This window comes from Indicator indicator, chromosome 5, assembly GCF_027791375.1.
Source record: "Indicator indicator isolate 239-I01 chromosome 5, UM_Iind_1.1, whole genome shotgun sequence".
NCBI lineage: Eukaryota > Metazoa > Chordata > Aves > Piciformes > Indicatoridae > Indicator > Indicator indicator.
The window spans coordinates 25,574,930-25,592,815 of NC_072014.1; the positions used below are offsets into that span (position 1 = coordinate 25,574,930).

Consider the following 17,886-nt stretch of genomic DNA (forward strand, 5'->3'; position numbering starts at 1 on the left):
CCGCTCGTCTTCCCATTGGCAACCACTCGTCCCGCCCCGCAACTCGTATTGGGTATTGTGGCCGCCAGTCGCGGGGTGGGCGGAGCGGGGGGCCGAGCGGGCCGGGCCGGGCCGGGGCCAGGCCGGGCCGGGCCGGGGCCGGGGCCGGGGCCGGGGGCTGGGACTGGGACTGGGACTGAGACTGAGGCTGAGGTCGGAGCTAGTGGCGGCGGCGGCGCGGGACCCCGCCATGGCCCACTTCGAGACGCAGTACCAGCGCCTGGAGAGTTCCTCTACCGAATCACCTCCCGGTGGCGGCGACCTGCTTGTCCACGTCCCGGAGGGCGCCAAGTGTGAGCGGTGGCACCGGCATCAGGGAGATGGGGCCTGGTCTGGCCGCCAGCCTGAGCTGAGGGTAGCGGGGTGGGGAAGCGTGAGGCGGCGGAGGCCTGGGGGATCGGGGGAGCAGGCGGGGAGCGAGGGGAGCCGCAGCTGGAGGCTGTGGGGCCGGGAGGGACTCGGGACGGGGAAGAGGTGGGTTTGTCTCCCACAGGCAGGAAGGTTTGGACAACCTCTCACCCTGCACTTCTTCCTTTAGCTCCATGGCATCACATTGAGAACCTGGACCTCTTCTTCTCTCGCATATCCTTTCTCAGGAGGTTCAGGCAGGATGCACCCCCCTGCCTTCTGGGCTCTCGGTGCTAGTGGAAACACAGAGCTGTCCCGGAGGACACCATATGGCTGCAGAGGGGCTGGGAGATGACAGAACTCACATCCCTGACACCACCTCCCTGTAGGGTGCTGTCACCTAACACTGAAGGGACAGGCGGCTTCTTTTAGGGATCCTTGGCAGAGCAGTGACAATGCTAAGCTGTAGTTACAATGTAAGTTTTATTTTCTTAACGTGGTTTTATTATTAGCATAGGACTGCATTCATAGTCAGAGTAGCATAGAATTTCTGTAAGCAGAAACAGTGTAGTACAATTTCATAAGTAGCATAGTACAGAATTTTATACCACTTATGGTGATTTTGTGTAGTTTGTGGTTTCTGCGACTCTCTGCAGATACGTTGTGTTGTAACACATGATTTGTTGTATCAGTATAATAATCATAATCTACACTCAAAAGACATAAAACGAATACAAGTCACTCAGTCCTTGGAGGAATCAGATGACAGTGGAGGCATCCTTAAGGATGCTGAGGGGTCCTGGGTCTTACTGTCTAACAGCATTTCCAGTCCAAGTTCCCACTTGGGACTTTAGACTCCTTGATTTTGCGAACAGTACTCTATGTCCTTTTACACTTCCATGTTCTCTGATGGGGTCATCACTGCCATCAGGTTGGTCAAATGCTTTGGTTGCTCAAGGCTGGTAAGGAAGGGACCAATCATCCTGTTGCCCAGGAATCTTGAGGCTGGCAGGCAGAAATATATTTTGTTTGTTTACTTGGTTTACAAGACTTTCAGGGTCTGATAGTGAGGGTAAGGGAACTAACAGATGACCTGTTTGGTTACAGAGAATGGCTGCTTGCTTTATAAACTGGTGTTAGTTATGCTAACTACATTATCAGGGTCAGGAGCCGGGGTACCAGTCACAGGTGCTGGAGTTTTGCTGTCCTCTTATGCCAGCTATGTTTTGCCTGGACAGAGTGTGTTTCCCTGTAGTGGAACACTAGCTTGCTGATGAATAGGTGTGGGAGGGGATTTCCCTTGGTGGAGGATGGAGACTTGGCTGGGGAGCTGTGGATGCCAGTGACATGGAAACGTCTCTCCATCCTTCATCAGAGGAAAGGAGTCTCCAAACTGTTCTCCTTGACTGTAGCTTTCACGTCTATAACCTGCATCAGAAAAATGGCTTCACCTGCATGCTCATTGGAGAGATCTTTGAGCTCATGTAAGTGCAGGTTCTCCTTCTATTGTGGCCCTGGCAGCTGCTGAGGAACAGCCACATGGATCTACCAAGCTCCTGTAGCTGAGGGGGTGGGAGTTGTCTTGTCTTCCCTTTGGTGGGGTTTTCTATGCCCCAAACTTGCATTCCAGTTCAGGAAAGTGGTGCCCACGAACTTTCCTGCTGCCATCGCTGTGGGAACGCATCTCTGTGACATGTGACCCTTACTGCTTCACATTCTGGGGGGCAGAAGGGCGATTCCTTCATGTCTGATTCCTTTTTTCACAGGCAGTTCATCTTCGTAGTGGCGTTCACCACTTTTCTTATCAGCTGCGTTGATTATGACATCCTCTTTGCCAACAAAGCAGTAAATCATAGCCAGCATCCCAGTGAGCCCATTAAGGTGACTCTGCCAGATGCCTTCTTGCCTCCAAATGTCTGCAGTGCAAGGTAGGGGCATTATAGACACAGCTGTTGCTCTCTCAGGTACTTGAGCTGCCTGCCTGGTCCTGTCTCCTACTGCTTGCCTCTTCTTACTTGCAGAATCCAGGCAAACAGCTTCCTCATCTGCATCCTGGTGATAGCTGGGGTTTTCTGGGTCCATCGACTTGTCAAATTTATCTACAACATTTGCTGCTACTGGGAGATTCACTCTTTCTACATCAATGCCCTCAAAATCCCTATGGTAAGTAGCTGGGCCAAGGGCCGCATGCAGGGACACAAGAGTCATTTGCCAGCTGTTGAGAAGGAGCTCATCTTCAATCCTCTCTGAACTAGCTTCTCCAGGAGATCTACGTGGAGCACTCTTCCCTCTGCTCCATAAGAATACCTCTCCTTTCAGCCTTTTCTCCATCAGCTGATTTACTCAGTGTTAACTCCTCTCTGCCCAGCCTGCCTCTGCCTGCTGGCACACAGCTCTGCCATCTGCCACCCAATATGTTTATCCTTTGGTGATGGCCTTTTCTGTGATGCCTTTCAACAGAGAAGGCATGAGCAAGGATATCCTTGTACCTGCCTGGGTTGTGGACAACGTCATTTTCCTTGTTTACTGGGGGAGAAACTGGAACATGGAGGTCGGGTTGGAGGCTTGCACATAGACCCTAGCACAGAGTCCTTGCACTGATGGACAACATCAAGTGTGTGTGCATTCCTAGATGGAAGACTGTCTTGAGGAAGGTGGGGTGAGCCAAGAGGCTTGGTTTGTCCCCAGCTTTTCCACAGGCTCCCTCTGGGATGCTGCTTTGCTGTCTCCTTTCTGACTCCACATGGCAGCTGTGGGAGGACCCATGGGAGCCTGGAGCTGTGTTCCTGGTTCCAAGGCAGTCGGTGTGTGAGTGGCTGGGAAAGAGTCATCTGCACTAATCTAGGGGTAAAGGGCACTGGGGCAAAGTATGGGGTCTGCTTGCTGCAGGAGTGCAGGAGGTATCTTTTGTCTTGATGTCGCATGTGTCTCATTGGCACTGTGAGGCCTACACCAGGACCTGCTGTTTAAGGGGGTTCATCCCAGCCTGTCCTTGGACACATCCTGCCCCTAACCTTGCTGCTTGTTTCCTTCCAGTCCACCCTGCCTTACTACACCTGGCAGGAGGTGCAGGCCCGCATCGTGCAGATCCAGAAGGAGCACCAGATCTGCATTCACAAGAAGGAGCTGACGGAGCTTGACATCTACCACCGCATTCTGCGTTTCAAGAACTACATGGTGGCCATGGTGAACAAGTCACTGCTGCCCATCCGCTTCCGCCTGCCCCTGCTGGGAGACACCGTCTTCTACACACGTGGGCTCAAGTATAACTTTGAGCTTATCTTCTTCTGGGGGCCTGGCTCCCTCTTTGAAAACGAGTGGAGCCTGAAGGCTGAGTACAAACGGGCTGGGAACCGCCTAGAGCTGGCTGAGAAGCTCAGCACTCGCATCCTCTGGATTGGCATTGCTAACTTCCTCCTCTGCCCCCTCATCCTCATCTGGCAGATCCTCTATGCCTTCTTCAGCTACACAGAGATCCTGAAGCGAGAGCCAGGCAGCCTGGGTGCCCGCTGCTGGTCTCTCTATGGACGCTGTTACCTCCGTCACTTCAACGAGCTGGACCATGAACTGCACTCACGCCTCAGCAAGGGGTACAAGCCAGCTTCCAAGTACATGAACTGCTTTATCTCCCCACTCCTCACCATTGTGGCCAAGAATGTGGCCTTCTTTGCTGGCTCCATCCTGGCTGTGCTCATCGCTCTCACCATCTATGATGAGGACGTGCTGGCCGTCGAGCATGTCCTGACCACGGTCACCCTGCTCGGGGTGGGCATCACTGTGTGCAGGTGAGGTGGGTCTGTGCTGCTCCTGTGCTGCCAGTGCTGTGGGAAGCTGTGAGCCTGACAGTCATCCATGCAAACATGCTCTTTGGTTGCAAGTGGACATGAATCTGCTTGAGTGAAAGGCTCGGCTAGGAGAGTCAGGAGCAGAAGCAGGTAGTGGTGATCCTAGGTGCAGTGATTGTATATGAGGGCTGGACCCTGCCAGGGCTGGGCAGGCAGGAAGATTTGGCTTGGGAGTGAAAGCTACACGTGGAGCTACACGTGGAACTGGATCAGTCACCCTGCCCTCTCAGGATGAGATCTCCCAGGAACTGAGACGTGATGCTGTGATGTTTACTTGTCCTGTCCTACAGGTCTTTCATCCCTGACCAGCACCTGGTGTTTTGCCCAGAGCAGCTGCTGCGAGTCATCCTAGCACATATCCACTACATGCCTGACCACTGGCAGGGCAATGCCCACCGCTATGAGACCAGGGACGAGTTTGCCCAGCTCTTCCAGTACAAAGCGGTGAGCTTGGCTAGAATAGGGCTGGAATGGAGATTTGTCCCCATCCCTGCAGGAGGGAGAAGCTGCTGGAGAGCCAAGTAGCTCCTGGGCTGGCCGAGGAGCAAAGCAGCTTTCTCAGAGACACCCTGTCCCAGAAGATGGAGGGCAGGAGATGGGCTGGCTTTGGGATTGTGAGGTTTTTTTGACATCCTCAAGCTTGTACTGAGTCCATCATCTCTGTACTTAGGTCTTCATCCTAGAGGAGCTGCTGAGTCCCATCATTACCCCCCTGATCCTCATTGTCTTCTTGCGGCCCAAGTCCCTGGACATCGTTGACTTCTTCCGCAACTTCACTGTGGAGGTGGTGGGAGTGGGCGACACCTGCTCCTTTGCCCAGATGGATGTGCGCCAGCATGGCCACCCAGCGGTAGGTCCCATGGTTGGTGGGGAAGCAGCCTGGGATCCTCACTGTCTTGTTTGCTCTTTTAGACCCTTAAGAGGCTATAACTCATCACTCCTGGCAGCCCACAGGCCAGCCCAGTCACTTGCCTCTCTGCTCAGTGTCTGAGGCTGCCAGCACAAGTCACCAGCCCCCAGAGGGCTTTTGTGGCTTGGCTGTGATAATCAACCTGGCATTTTGTGAACCAGGCTTTGTCTTTTCTTTATGTGATGTCATTGCCTGTCTTTGCAACCAAGAGTCCTGTGCCCTCAGGAGAGAGGAATTGGAGATACTTGGGCATTTAGGTGTGACCACTGAGAACTGACTTAATGAAGCTGGGCCGCTTGTGCCAAGGACAGAGGCAGCTTTGGGAACATGAGAAGCATTTTCCATTATATAAAATCTAGTGCTGAAAGAAAGGGGACTCATCCACTTCCTGTGCATTCGAATTTAGGTTGTTTGACTGCGAAGACCTCCTAGTGATGGGGTCATGAGCTGAATGGGAGTAGTCTCTGTGACAGGAAGCTTTTAAAAGCAGTCATTTGTTGGCTCCAGTTGCTTCTGTTACAAACTGAAGAGTGCAAGACAAGGCTTTCAGCTGCATATTTTGTGACTGTTTCCTGTCTTTCCACTTCCCCAGCAGCACTGCATGCTCTGGGGTGGAAGTGGAAGATGCTGTGCTTGCTTCTTCTGCCCTAGGCTATGAGGGCTGGACAAGTATGGGGATTCTGGTGTGGCACCTGCTATGTGTGGAGCCATGGCCCAGCTTATGCTTTGCTTTGTGTGCTTTGCCCAGCCTGATCGCAGGATTGTCAGGAGGCCTAGTGGGGGTAAAAAGCATATCCTATCCCTCGTTAACCTGTCTGTGCTCCACAGTGGATGTCAGCCGGGAAGACAGAGGCCTCCATTTACCAGCAAGCTGAAGACGGCAAGACAGAGCTGTCCCTCATGCACTTTGCCATCACCAACCCCAAGTGGCAGCCACCCCGTGAGAGCACGGCCTTCATCGGCTTCCTGAAGGAGCGGGTGCACCGCGACAGCAGCATCGCCCTGGCTCAGCAGGCTGTGCTTCCTGAGAACACCCTCTTCAGCTCCATCCAGTCCCTGCAGTCGGAGTCAGAGGTGCCCAGGCTTGGGGGGTGCTCATGGGGTGCTTGCTGGGAGCTGGCAGACTGATAATCAGTACCTCTATGTGATTTTGTTCTTGCCTGGGCCATATCTGGGGATGCAAATATGATAGATCAGCACTAGCTGGACTGTTGCTGGGTTTCTAGATAAGGTAGTGGGCTGTGCTGAGGCCCTGTGGGGTGGAGCAGGGCTGAGAGAGCTGGATTGCCTCAGCTCTGTGTCACTGGCCAGGATTCAGCCCTCCAAGTCTGCACAGAAGAATGATTCTCTCCATTGCAACTTTGCAGCCTCACAGCTTAATTGCCAATGTGATAGTGGGCTCCTCGGCGCTGGGCTTCCACGTGGGCCGGGATGGACAGGCGTCCCGCCATCTCTCCGAAGTGGCCTCAGCCCTGCGTTCCTTCTCCCCACTTCAGTCTGCCCAGCAGCCTCCCAGTGGCTTCCAGACATCAGGGAGGGATGGAGAGGGAGCCCAGCCTCGGGGTGCCAGTACCATGACAGCCTCTGGGTAAGCTGCAAGCTGGAAAGGGGTGGTCAAACACCTCACCCTTGTCCAATTGCCATCACGTCCTTAGGTGCACACTGGCATTTATTTATGCAGCCTGGGGGAGCAAGGGATACGTTCACAAGGAGAGTTAGGTCCAGGTGCTTAATCTGGCCCCAAAGGACAATGCCTGGGGTTCTTGTGTTCTCCTGTAGGTCTTACTGTGGTGAGAAACCCCTGGTAGGGAAGAGGTACTGCCAAAGCAGGACTGGTTGCCTTGTGCATCTGGGGAGATGGCTACAAAGAGCCCGTTTCTACCCAGGCCAGGGGTGGATCTCTGTAGGCCTAACATGAGGGTGGAGAGGGGCTGGGCAGTGTCGGGGGCACCTGGGCAGCAAACACCACTTGTGTGTCCCATGGCAGTGCTGATGCGAGGACTGTGAGCTCGGGGAGCAGCGCCTGGGAGGGTCAGCTGCAGAGCATGATCCTGTCGGAGTACGCCTCCACTGAGATGAGTCTCCATGCACTCTACATGCATGAGGTGAGCAGCCTGGAGCTGGGTCAGCCAGAAGGACGTGGGGCTAGGGTAGGCAGAAGCCTTGTCTGGAGTGACTGTGATACCAGCGTGAGAGCTGAGACCAGTGTGTGTACAGTGCTGCAGAACAGTTGTGTTCGGGTGCCTGTGCACTCCCACACAGTTGATTCACTCATGTTTTGGCCTGCAGTTGCACAAGCAGCATGCCCAGCTGGAGCCTGAGCGGCACACCTGGCACCGGCGAGAGAGCGACGAGAGTGGGGAGAGCACCCATGAGGAGCTGGATGCCCCACGAGGTGCCTCCATCCCCATCCCTCGCTCTGCCAGCTATCCTTTCTCCTCGCCACGGCAGACTGCTGAGGAGACAGCCACCCTGCAGACCGGCTTCCAGCGGCGATACGGTGGCATCACAGGTATGGGAACTGTGGCAGAGGTCTGAACTCTGGATCAAAGCCCTGGATCCAGCGCCCTGTATGGATTGGCATGAGTACCCTGTCTTCCCCTGTCCGTCCCCCTGGGTAGCTGATCTTCCTCCTTGCCTCTCCTGCAGACCCAGGTACAGTACACAGAGCCCCATCACACTTCTCCCGCCTCCCGCTGGGTGGCTGGGCTGAGGATGGGCAGTCAGCAAGACACCCAGAGCCCGTGCCAGAGGAGAGCTCAGAGGATGAGCTTCCACCACAGGTCCACAAGGTAGGGGTGAAAGCCGTGGCTGAGAGGGGAAACGTGTATTTAGGATGGTCCCAATGGGTGCCAACATGCCCTCTCTGTCTTGCAGGTATAGCCTTGTAGACTGGGGATCTCATGGGGGTTGCAGACTGGGAGCCACCTGGGCAGCAGGATGTGGCATCAGCCTGATTCTTCTCCAGTCCTAAGTGGGCAGGATAGTCCCAGGCTCCATTTTGTTGCCATCAGTTGCTGAAGAGACAAAACTGCCAGGCTGGTGGCTTTGCGGTGGCACCTTCTATCCAGCCGTGTGTCAAGTCAATGCCACTCTGACTCTTGTGGGGTGAATGCGTGTGTGAGTACATACATGTGTCTGTGTTCACATCTGTCGTCTGTGTTGGAGGATCTTTGCAGAGCCTGCAAAAGCTGATGTGACCAGAACTAGCAGTGGGGAGCCATGGACAGGCTTGGAGGGGGCAGCAGCAGATGGTTGAAGGGACGTGAGATGGCACCAGCTCCAGATGTCTGTTCAGAGCTGGGACCTGCTTCCAAACTGAAAGCAGGACCTGTTGAAGGAGGTCTAGCTCAGCCTGTAGCAGTACACCTGCCCTGCCTGCAGCCCCAAGGAGGTGCCTGGGACCATATTTGCCCTCCTGGAGAGGACCAGTGTGCCCCTCAGCCCAGAGCAGGACAGCAGTGGGGTGGTCGCTTGCCCCTCTGCCCAGGCCCCACAGAATGATGGCCCCCCAGCTACAGCTGGTGTGGGTAAGGATAGGATCTTGAGCTGGTGGGAAGATCTCTAGCTTGGATCTGGGGACGCTGCTGCTCTTCTCCAACTCTCACAACAGCAGGGCCCATCCCCTACACATATATGAGGGAAGGTCCTTGGGCTGAAAGTCCTGGGTCCCTGATGTCCTTCTCAGCTGGCAGCCTTTGTTCTGCTCCTCCAGGCATTATCCTCCCTGCTGGTGGCATACGGGCTGTGAGCAGGTCCTTCTGCAGTGCCAAAGAGACAGCGCAGGGCAGCCCGCCAGGAGTGCTCACAAGCCCCGTCGGAGCCCAGCCTGAAGAACTCATGTTCTCTGTATCAGTTCTTTTCTCACTGGCATGTTAGAGGCTTTTTCCTATGCCCAGGCCCGTCAGGTCTGTCCTGATGCAGCCATTTCTGTGGTATCAGGCCTTTCCTCGTCCCCAGGCAAAGGCTTTGGTGTGTCTTGCATCTCATCCAGGGACTCCCCAGCTCCTCCTTCCATCCTGAAACCTTGCAACATTGCTTTGGCTGCTCTGGAGACCTTGTGCTAAGCAGCTGTCTTAGGCCAATCAGGGCAAGGAGGGCCACCTTGAACCCCAAAGGGAGAGGCATACCCCAATCCAGGCATGGTTATTGGTGTGGGGGGGATCAGGATCCCAGCTGTGTACCATAGCCTCCCACGATTGTTCTGATTTCCCTCTTTTCTGGTGGATTTGCATAGCAGAAAACTCCTGCCAGGCTTTGCTTTCCACTCTCCCTGTTGCCTCTAGCAGGGGCTGCTCACTTTTGCCATGCCCTCTGTGAGCACTGCACACCCTCCATTAATGTTCCTGCAGCCCAAGGCTGCCTCTCTTCCTCTGACAGGGTTTTTGCCCCCTGCACTTTGAATCTGGCCTGGATGTGTGCTGCCAAGCCACCTGCTTCCAGGGGTACAGGAACCTCAGCTGAAACCAGGACACCAGGGCATGAGCAGACCTGGGGTGCCCATGTGGGGGCAGGATCTATTGGTGTGGTGGCCTCCATTCTTTGATAGGGAGGGATGGACCAAAGCTACAGCTGCTCTGGAGTCTGAGAGAGACTAAGTGGAACATGCTGAAGCAGAGCTCAGCTCCTTGCTACTGCGGCCAGCACTGAGTCAGGCACAGGGTCCGTGGATCTGGGTACTGGTGGGGTTCTCCCACAGAGGACCAGCTGCAACAGCCTTGCTCCAGCTCAGGCTTTGGGCCTGCATGGCTGGGTGAAAAAAACTGAAAGCAAACCTCCTGGGATCTCAAGCTTTCCAGGGGCTTCCCGAGTCACCCTGGCTGATGCTGTGGGTGGAGGTGAACTTCCCTGGGCTGCAGAACACTGCAGCTGGGCTTCCCAGCTGAGTTCTTGCTGGTGTCTAAGCTGAGAGCTGGCAGGAGGGAGAGGCTTGGCAGGAGCGGGCCAGAGTCCTTGCTGCATGTTGTGCTTGTGTTGTCGGTGTCCCATGTGCATGGCAGGCCGCTGCTCTGCATCTCCTCCCGGGCGTGTGGGTGCAGGAATCCCTGGGGAGCGTGGTATCGCCCCCACCGTGCCCTCGCTGTACAGCTGTCAAATAAAGATGGGCCGTGTCATTCCTGCCGCCTCCGAGTCTCCCTTCACCGTGCATGACACCTGACCCGGCGCCGGGGACCGAGAAGCTGACCTGGCCGGTGCCGGATGGTAGCAGGAGGCTGCGGGGTGCCTGCTTGATGACAGTCGACCGGAGTGGATCCCGGCCGAGAGCCGGGGCGCGGGGGGGAGGAGGGGGGCGGGGGGGGCGGCAAGGGGGCCCTATATTTAGCCCCGGGAGGGCAGCGCCCGTCCTGCCTGACCTCTGCGGTGGGCGGAGCGGCGGCGGGAGCTATCGCGGCACCGCAGGGCTGGGCTGGCGGCCGCGATAAGCGAATTGCCTTGCTGGGGCTTTGGGGACCCCCGCCTTGGCCCACACTACGGACACCGACCCGAGCCTGTCTCTACAAGGGGGCAGCTGTGGGGCAGAGTGCCGCGGGGGTGGCAGGTCCGTGCAGCCCGGGGTCGGGCACCGAGGCCGGGACGCACAAAACCGGGGCGCATTCGCGGCGCCGGGGCGGGCGCGCAGGAGCCTGGCGGTGCCGGCGCGCGGGCGGGGAGCGGGGCGGAGCAGAGCGGCGCCGGGAGCCGGTTCGCGGCGGCTGGCGGCTGCAGGGCAGGGGCCTGGAGCGGACCAGGGCAGGGGGCCCGGGGGCAGGTGAGCGGGCATGGGGCGCCTTGGAGCGGGGCGGCGGGGTCGGCATGGCGGCTGCGTGGGTAGCAGGGGCAGGGCCGACCGGCGCCGGCACCGCCTGGACATGGCTCTGGCACGGCCCCCGCCCCGCGCCCGAGGGTCCCTCATCCTGCACGTGTGTGTCCCCTGCGTGTCCCCTGCGTTTGTCCTTGCATTTCCCTAGCCTCGCGTTAACCCTGGCCCGACCACGGCGCCGGTGCTCCGCATTGCTTTTTCCCGGTCCCAGCATTCCACCGCCTTCCTGTCCGTGTGTTCTCTCTGCCCGCCGTGTCCGAGCGCATCCCCAAGGGCCCAGATGGCTCTAGGGACCCAGTGTAGTGCCCAGGGCATCGGCAGGGCCTACAGGTGGATCCTGGTGTAGCGTGTATGTCCATTCCCATGCAGAGCTTGCCCCGGCTGTGTGAGAGTGGCATGCAGCGTATCCAGCGGTGTATGTCCCTCTTCCTATGTGTGCCTCCCATGCCTTCCCACCATGGGGCTCTATTTGCAGCTGTACTTGATAGCCCACCTTACTCCAGCCCCTCTTCTCTCTGCAGCCGGGTGACCTGCCAGGATGGTGGTGCTGAGGAGCTACTGTGAGGGCAACAGCTCCATTGCCCATGCCTGGGTCCAGCAAGGCTTCCAGCCCTGCTTCTTCTTCACTCTGGTGCCAGCCGTGCTGCTGAGTATCTGCCTGCTGCTGGGTGCCCTGCAGTACACCTGCTATGTCCGTTTTGGCCGTGCCATGGAGCCCAAGTATATCCCCCGCTCCCGCCTCTATCATGTCCAGGTCATACTGTCCCTGCTCCTGGCCCTGCAGCCCTTTGGTGGGCTGCTGTGGCAAGCAGCAGGGCCAGGACTGCTCTATGGGTACATGTTGCTGCACGCCTGCCTCTGGGCCCTCAGCTGGGGCTGCGCTGTTGCCCTCCTACAGCTGGAGCGTACACGGGTGCTGGCACGGGACCGGACGCGAGGCCATGGCACTGTCCTTCTGCTCTTCTGGGCACTGGCCTTTGCCGCTGAGAACCTGACCCTGGTGTCCTGGAGGAGCCCATTGTGGTGGTGGGCACTGGAGGACACCAACCAGAAGGTGGGCCAGGGGCCTGTGATCAGGGACAGGCCTGGTTGTGGGGTGGAGTGTGGTGTGCCATGCCCAGGGTGTGCACACTCCCAGGTTGTACCCACGCACCTTGCCACGAGTCTCGGCCCTGAGCCCAGCTATCGCACATCTCTTCATGCCCCATCTGACTCAACTCCCACTTCTGCCTGGCCCAGGCCCAGGCCCAGGCCCAGACTCTGCCTTTTCTCCACAGCCTTTTACTTCCCTGCTGCTCCCAGGGTAGGAACGCCCCAAGCTGGAGGGTACAGAGCCAGATGTGTCAGGAGAAGGAAGGAAGGGGTCTGGGTGCTCCCTGAGGTGCTGTGCTCAGCTAAAGGTCCCACTGAGTTGCATGGGGTATCCCCTCTCCTTGGGGTGTGCAGCATCCCACCCCTGTGCCCCACTCCTTGCATCTCTCAGTCATACCCATCCCATGCCTGGCCAGGCTGTGACAGGGACTGGCTGCAGTGTTGAACCCTGCTCTCTGTTTAGGTGCAGTTTGGTTTCTGGCTGCTGCGTTACATTTGCACGTTCATGCTCTTCATTCTGGGCATGAAGGCCCCAGGGCTGCCCCGCAAACCCTACATGCTGCTGGTCAATGAGGAGGAGAGGGATGTGGAGAACAGCCAGGTGAGTCCCTGGGCTGGAGCAGTTTGGGAACATGCCCAGGGGGATGGGAACAAAATGGAAATAGAGCTGCCCTGGAATCAGCGTCTTCAAGAAACCAGGGAGGAGTGAGGTCTAAGGCTGCCCAAGCTCCCTGCCCACTGTCAGGAGGATACAGCTGTACTGGGAGGATGGAATGGGGACCCCGGGAGGAAGGGGCTGGTTTTATGGGTGGGATGATCCCTGGGGCTGGACCAGCTGGGCTGGGGTGCCAGGGCAGTGACCCCTCACTCTGTTCTCCCCCAGCCACTCCTGCCTGACTCCAGCAGAACCACCTCCACCTGGAAGGATTTCAAGAGGAAGTTGTGGCTGCTGGTGCCATACATGTGGCCAAAGGGCAACTGCTTGCTGCAAGGGCTGGTGCTGTTCTGTATGACCCTTATGGGGCTGGAGCGAGCCATCAACGTCTTTGTCCCTGTCTGCTACAAGAACATTGGTGAGGAGCCTGGAGTTCAGCATGTGAGGTTGCCTCACTAAATGCTCCCTGCTCCTCTGTCCTGACCCTTGTCACCCTCTCTCTAGTGAACCAGCTGACAGAGGGCACTCCATGGCACACCCTGGCTTGGACTGTCTGCATCTACGTGGGGCTGAAATTCCTGCAGGGTGGAGGTGCTGGTAAGGACTGCCAGGAAGGATGGGATGCTGGGGAGAGACAGTGTGGGGCACATCATACTGGGGCTGGGGTGGCCAGGGATGCCATTATGTCCCCATCACTGTTGTGCTTTCCTGGGAGCAGTCCACGAGTCTGGTCCCAGGCTGGGGGCAGCAGAGGAGCCCATACCAAATCCCTCCTTTTGAGCTGAGCTTTCTGAGCTAGCTGCATGCCCCAGTGACACCAGTCCCCACTGACTGTCCCATGGTGCCCCACAGGCTCCACTGGCTTCGTGAGCAACTTGCGCACCTTCCTGTGGGTGTGGGTGCAGCAGTTCACCAACCGGCAAGTGCAGGTGCAGCTCTTTGCCCACCTGCATGGTCTGTCCCTGCGCTGGCACCTAGGGCGTCGCACGGGTGAGGTACTGCGCAGTGTGGACCGGGGCACCAGCAGCATCAACAGCCTGCTCAGGTGAGAGCGTGCCTGTGGTGGGTGAGGGGAGGCTGGGCAGCCGCACCAGAGTGGGCTGATGTGCCAATCCCCTTCCTGCCCCCCCCAGTTACATCATCTTCAGCATCGTCCCCACCATTGCAGACATTGTCATCGGCATTGTTTACTTCACCTCAGTCTTCAGCGCCTGGTTTGGCCTCATCATCTTTGTGTGTATGAGCCTTTACCTGAGTAAGTGAGGGTCAGGGTGTAGGGATGCCATACTGGGCTGTGGAGCAGTGGGCACCTGCCAATACAGCCCCCTCCTGCCCACAGCTCTGACCATCTTCATTACCGAGTGGAGGACTAAATATCGCCGCGACATGAACACGCGGGACAACGAGGCCAAGTCCCGGGCTGTGGACTCACTCCTCAATTTTGAGACGGTACTGTAGGGGGGGGTGGGCAGAGGGGTCATGGAGCGCTGGTTGGCACTGGTGGGGGCTGATCTGCTCACTGATGTGGGCTCTGTGTCCTGTAGGTGAAGTATTACAATGCAGAGACCTATGAGGTGAACCGCTTTAACGATGCCATCATCAAGTACCAGGTACAGGGAGCTCAGCACTAGTGGGAGATTTAGGCAGGAAGGAGTCGAGCCTCACAGGTCCCTGTGTGGAAGCTGGAGTTATGGTCTGGTTTTGACATGGCAGCATCCTGGAGGACCTTGTCTCTTCCAGATCTCAGAGTGGAAGGTTAGTGCCTCATTGGGCCTCCTCAACCAGACCCAGAACCTGGTCATTGGCCTGGGGCTGCTGGCGGGGTCCTTGCTCTGTGCCTACTTCGTCACTGAAAATAAGCTGCAGGTAAGGCTGGTGACAGCCTGGGCAGCTCCCTGCCCAAGGTGGAGCCCTGGTGTTGGTGGTGGTGGGCACTTCTACCTTGTTCTTTCCAGGTGGGGGACTTTGTCCTCTTTGGCACCTACATCATCCAGCTCTACACACCTCTCAACTGGTTTGGGACTTACTACAGGTAATGCTGGAAGCTGCAGGGATGCCTGGGGTGTGTCTCCCCACCATAGGCACCTGGGTTGAGATGTGGTACACCAAACCCTTCTTCTTGGTCTTTATCCCATTCCAGGATGATACAGAACTCATTTGTGGACATGGAGAACATGTTTGAGCTCTTCCATGAGGAGCAGGAGGTGAGTGCCACCTTCCTGGACCCTTTCTCCTGACACAGACCGATAATTCTGCCCTTGGGACCGGCTGGCTCTGAGGCCATATCTGTCCCTCTGGCAGGTGAAAGATGTGGTGAATGCCAGCAACCTGCACTTGGAGGCCGGGCGGATCGAGTTTGAGAACGTGCACTTCAGCTACATGGATGGGTATGGGGTGGTGGGCATAGGGTGGGACAGGTCAAGCTATGGGGCCTGGCACAAGATCGTGGGGCAGTGGAGGTGGCCCTGAGCCCCTCTCCATCTCCTTCTCCCAGGAAGGAAATCCTGCAGGACATCTCCTTTTCTGTGATGCCTGGGCAGACTCTGGCCTTGGTGAGAATGGAACCTTGGGTGTGGGTTTACTGTCAGAGTTAGAGGGAAGAGGGGAATGGGAAGCATGGGGGTGGAAAGGATGGATTCATGCAGGGGCAACCCTTCCCTGCCCAGCCCCTGTCCTGCAGCAGCTGGGAGTCTCTGGTGTCTCCAAGTCCCTGTACCTTTGCATGCAGGTGGGACCTTCAGGGTCTGGGAAGAGCACTGTCATCCGTCTGCTGTTCCGCTTCTATGATGTGCGGGGTGGCTGCATCCGCATTGATGGGCAGGACATTTCCCAGGTGAGGGTGGGAGTCCTCTCGGGACTGGGATGGATGACACCAGGTTCTCTGGGCCTCTCAGTACTGCTCAGTGCAGACACTGGCATCTCCCCAGGGTAGGCATGAGCACACAGCCCCCATAGTGCCTTTGAAGGCTGATATCTGAGTGGGAATGAAAGGGGACCACTGCTGGACCCTTGGGCTGAAATGCTGGAGACTGGCCAGGGTTCCCCATGAAGGGCCAGGGCACTGGCAGGGTCCCCCAGCCACGGGGTGGGGGTGAGGATGCAGTTGAGCCTGTGGTCCAAAGGGGACCCTGAAGCACATACCCTGCAAGGAGCAGGACATGGGACTTCTGGCTGTGAGGGGTAGGATTGGGTTTTGGTGGGGAGTTGTTGTGGAAGATGTATGTCTGCTGAGCCCTCCCATCCCCAGGTGAAGCAGGCGTCACTGCGTGCTCACATCGGGGTGGTGCCCCAGGACACGGTGCTCTTCAATGACACCATTGCCAACAACATCCGGTATGGACGGATCCTAGCCAGCGATGAAGAGGTGCAGGAGGCAGCCCGGGCTGCTGACATCCATGACCGCATCCTTTCTTTCCCTGATGGTGAGGCCTCCCCGCTGTGTGGTCCGCTCCTTGTCCTCCCTTGCTGTCCAGGGGTCCTCCATGTCCTTGTAGCTGTTCTCAGGATGTGGCCGTGGGTGACGTTTCCCACGGGGACACCTATGCCACCTTGTGCCTTGCTTTGCCTCTCCCTGCCATCTCTCCAAGGCTAAAATTGGCCCCCAGGCAGGGATGAGCTGAGGCTGTGCCAGGCAGCTGCATGGTTTCAGCAGGACCTCCCCATGTGGCAGAGCCCCCGTCTTCATCCCCATATTAGCGGACATCAGTGCAGTGTGTTCCTGCCCTTCTGCCTGCAGGATACAACACCCAGGTGGGAGAGCGGGGTCTGAAGCTGAGCGGGGGGGAGAAGCAGCGTGTCGCCATTGCACGCACCATCCTGAAGGGTCCTCGCATCATCCTGCTGGATGAGGTAATGGCAGTGCCCCCCAGCCCAGCCTTGCTGCTCTACAGCAGCCCCTGCCCCAGTGGCTGCCTGTGCCATCCTTTCCTGACATCCTGCCTCACCCACAGGCCACGTCCGCACTTGACACAGAGACTGAGAGGAACATCCAGGCTTCCCTGGCTAAGGTCTGCGCCCACCGCACCACCATTGTTGTTGCACACAGGTAGGGAGAAGGGGAAAGGCTGATCTGGGAGGCACTGAGCTCTGTGGGCTGGCCAGCCTTCTCCAGAGGTTCACACAGACCTGTCCTCCTGTTCAGGAGACAGTCCCTGCGATCGCAGCTCCTTGCCTGGTGCAACGCCTCCCCACAGACCCTCGCCCCCTGGGCCAGACTAACACTCTGCCTTTTTCTGCAGGCTCTCCACTGTGGTGGGTGCAGACCAGATCCTGGTGCTCAAGGACGGGCGCATTGCAGAGCGAGGCAGGTGAGCATATTTGGAGAGCTTGGTGCTGTCTGCATCAATGGGGATTTCCTCCCTGCCCCTGGGGTCAGCTCAGGACCCTGAACCCCTCTGCTCTCCCTGCAGGCATGAGGAGCTGCTGCAGAAGGGTGGCGTGTATGCTGGCATGTGGCTGCAGCAACAGGCTGGGGATGAGAGCGAGAGCAAGGAGCATCGCACTGAGAAGCCGCCAAGCAGCAAGAAAGGACCATGATGATGGCCAGAGGACTCTGTTGTGACACTGACCGGGGCCCACGCCCCCACGTTGCCAGGGAGCTTTTTGCCAGCTATGGACTGGGGCCCCACAAGCCTCAGAGCTGCAGGGGCAGGGTTGGACACTCCTCTGTTTGTACCTGTTTGTTTTGCTGTTGTGTAGTTTCTTAAACCAGGTCCTTCCCAGCTCTGCTCATGTGTGCTCTGGGCAGGGTATGCACCTGCAGGACCCACCTTGGGGGGGGGCGTGCCCTAGGCAAGGTTACTGCCCATGCCCTTGTATTGACCAGCAGCTCTGTCCTACAGCTGAGCTCCTTAGGCTGAGGTGAGAGAGGGGCAGAGCAGGCTGTGAGCATCTGCCCCATTCCTCCAGAAAGGGCTAAGCATGGCAGGGGGATGTACTACAGTTGCAAAGGAAGAAGGAAGCAGCACAGGTGGTGCCCACTTCACCTCTGTGTGCCACCCCCCTTGTGCCGTCAAGCCGCAGAGCTGCACTGCTGTGGACAGGACACAAAGTGACTGCTCATCAAAAGCATCTCTGCACCTTGTGCTATGCTTTTATTTTTCTCCCAAGCAGCACTTTGACAAGACTTAGTGTTCCCTCAGTCCAGCCTGAACCCACCTCTTAGCCCAGGGATGCACTGCCAGCAGGTAACCCCCAC

The 17,886-nt window shown here is 57.5% G+C and overlaps 2 protein-coding genes across 4 annotated transcripts; both read left to right on the forward strand.

Annotated features, from left to right (window-relative positions):
* The first annotated feature begins 229 nt into the window (after window positions 1-229).
* On the forward strand, window positions 230-10,244 carry ATG9A (autophagy related 9A). Its single transcript, XM_054380978.1, has 14 exons — window positions 230-332; window positions 578-621; window positions 1,807-1,871; window positions 2,154-2,315; window positions 2,409-2,550; window positions 3,424-4,172; window positions 4,523-4,676; window positions 4,903-5,082; window positions 5,971-6,216; window positions 6,510-6,730; window positions 7,130-7,247; window positions 7,432-7,654; window positions 7,792-7,934; window positions 8,020-10,244. Exons 1-14 carry the CDS (start codon window positions 230-232, stop codon window positions 8,023-8,025), a joined length of 2,556 nt encoding a protein of 851 aa, XP_054236953.1. The 3' UTR covers window positions 8,026-10,244.
* A 1,221-nt stretch (window positions 10,245-11,465) lies between these two features.
* ABCB6 (ATP binding cassette subfamily B member 6 (Langereis blood group)) lies at window positions 11,466-17,434 on the forward strand. 3 transcript variants are annotated; one of them, XM_054381509.1, is made up of 19 exons: window positions 11,466-11,996; window positions 12,498-12,635; window positions 12,918-13,107; window positions 13,194-13,286; window positions 13,542-13,734; window positions 13,823-13,944; window positions 14,029-14,138; window positions 14,234-14,299; window positions 14,430-14,555; window positions 14,645-14,721; window positions 14,830-14,893; window positions 14,991-15,076; window positions 15,184-15,241; window positions 15,418-15,528; window positions 15,943-16,111; window positions 16,426-16,538; window positions 16,640-16,734; window positions 16,928-16,996; window positions 17,099-17,434. In XM_054381509.1, the coding sequence occupies exons 1-19, from the start codon at window positions 11,481-11,483 to the stop codon at window positions 17,223-17,225; spliced, it is 2,523 nt and encodes an 840-aa protein (XP_054237484.1). In that variant the 5' UTR covers window positions 11,466-11,480; the 3' UTR covers window positions 17,226-17,434. The 3 variants fall into 3 exon arrangements, with proteins under 3 accessions (XP_054237484.1, XP_054237483.1, XP_054237485.1); XM_054381508.1 differs by having other exon boundaries at window positions 15,418-15,522; window positions 15,937-16,111; XM_054381510.1 differs by lacking the exon at window positions 12,498-12,635 and having other exon boundaries at window positions 11,466-12,007; window positions 12,938-13,107; window positions 15,418-15,522; window positions 15,937-16,111.
* Window positions 17,435-17,886: the final 452 nt, after the last annotated feature.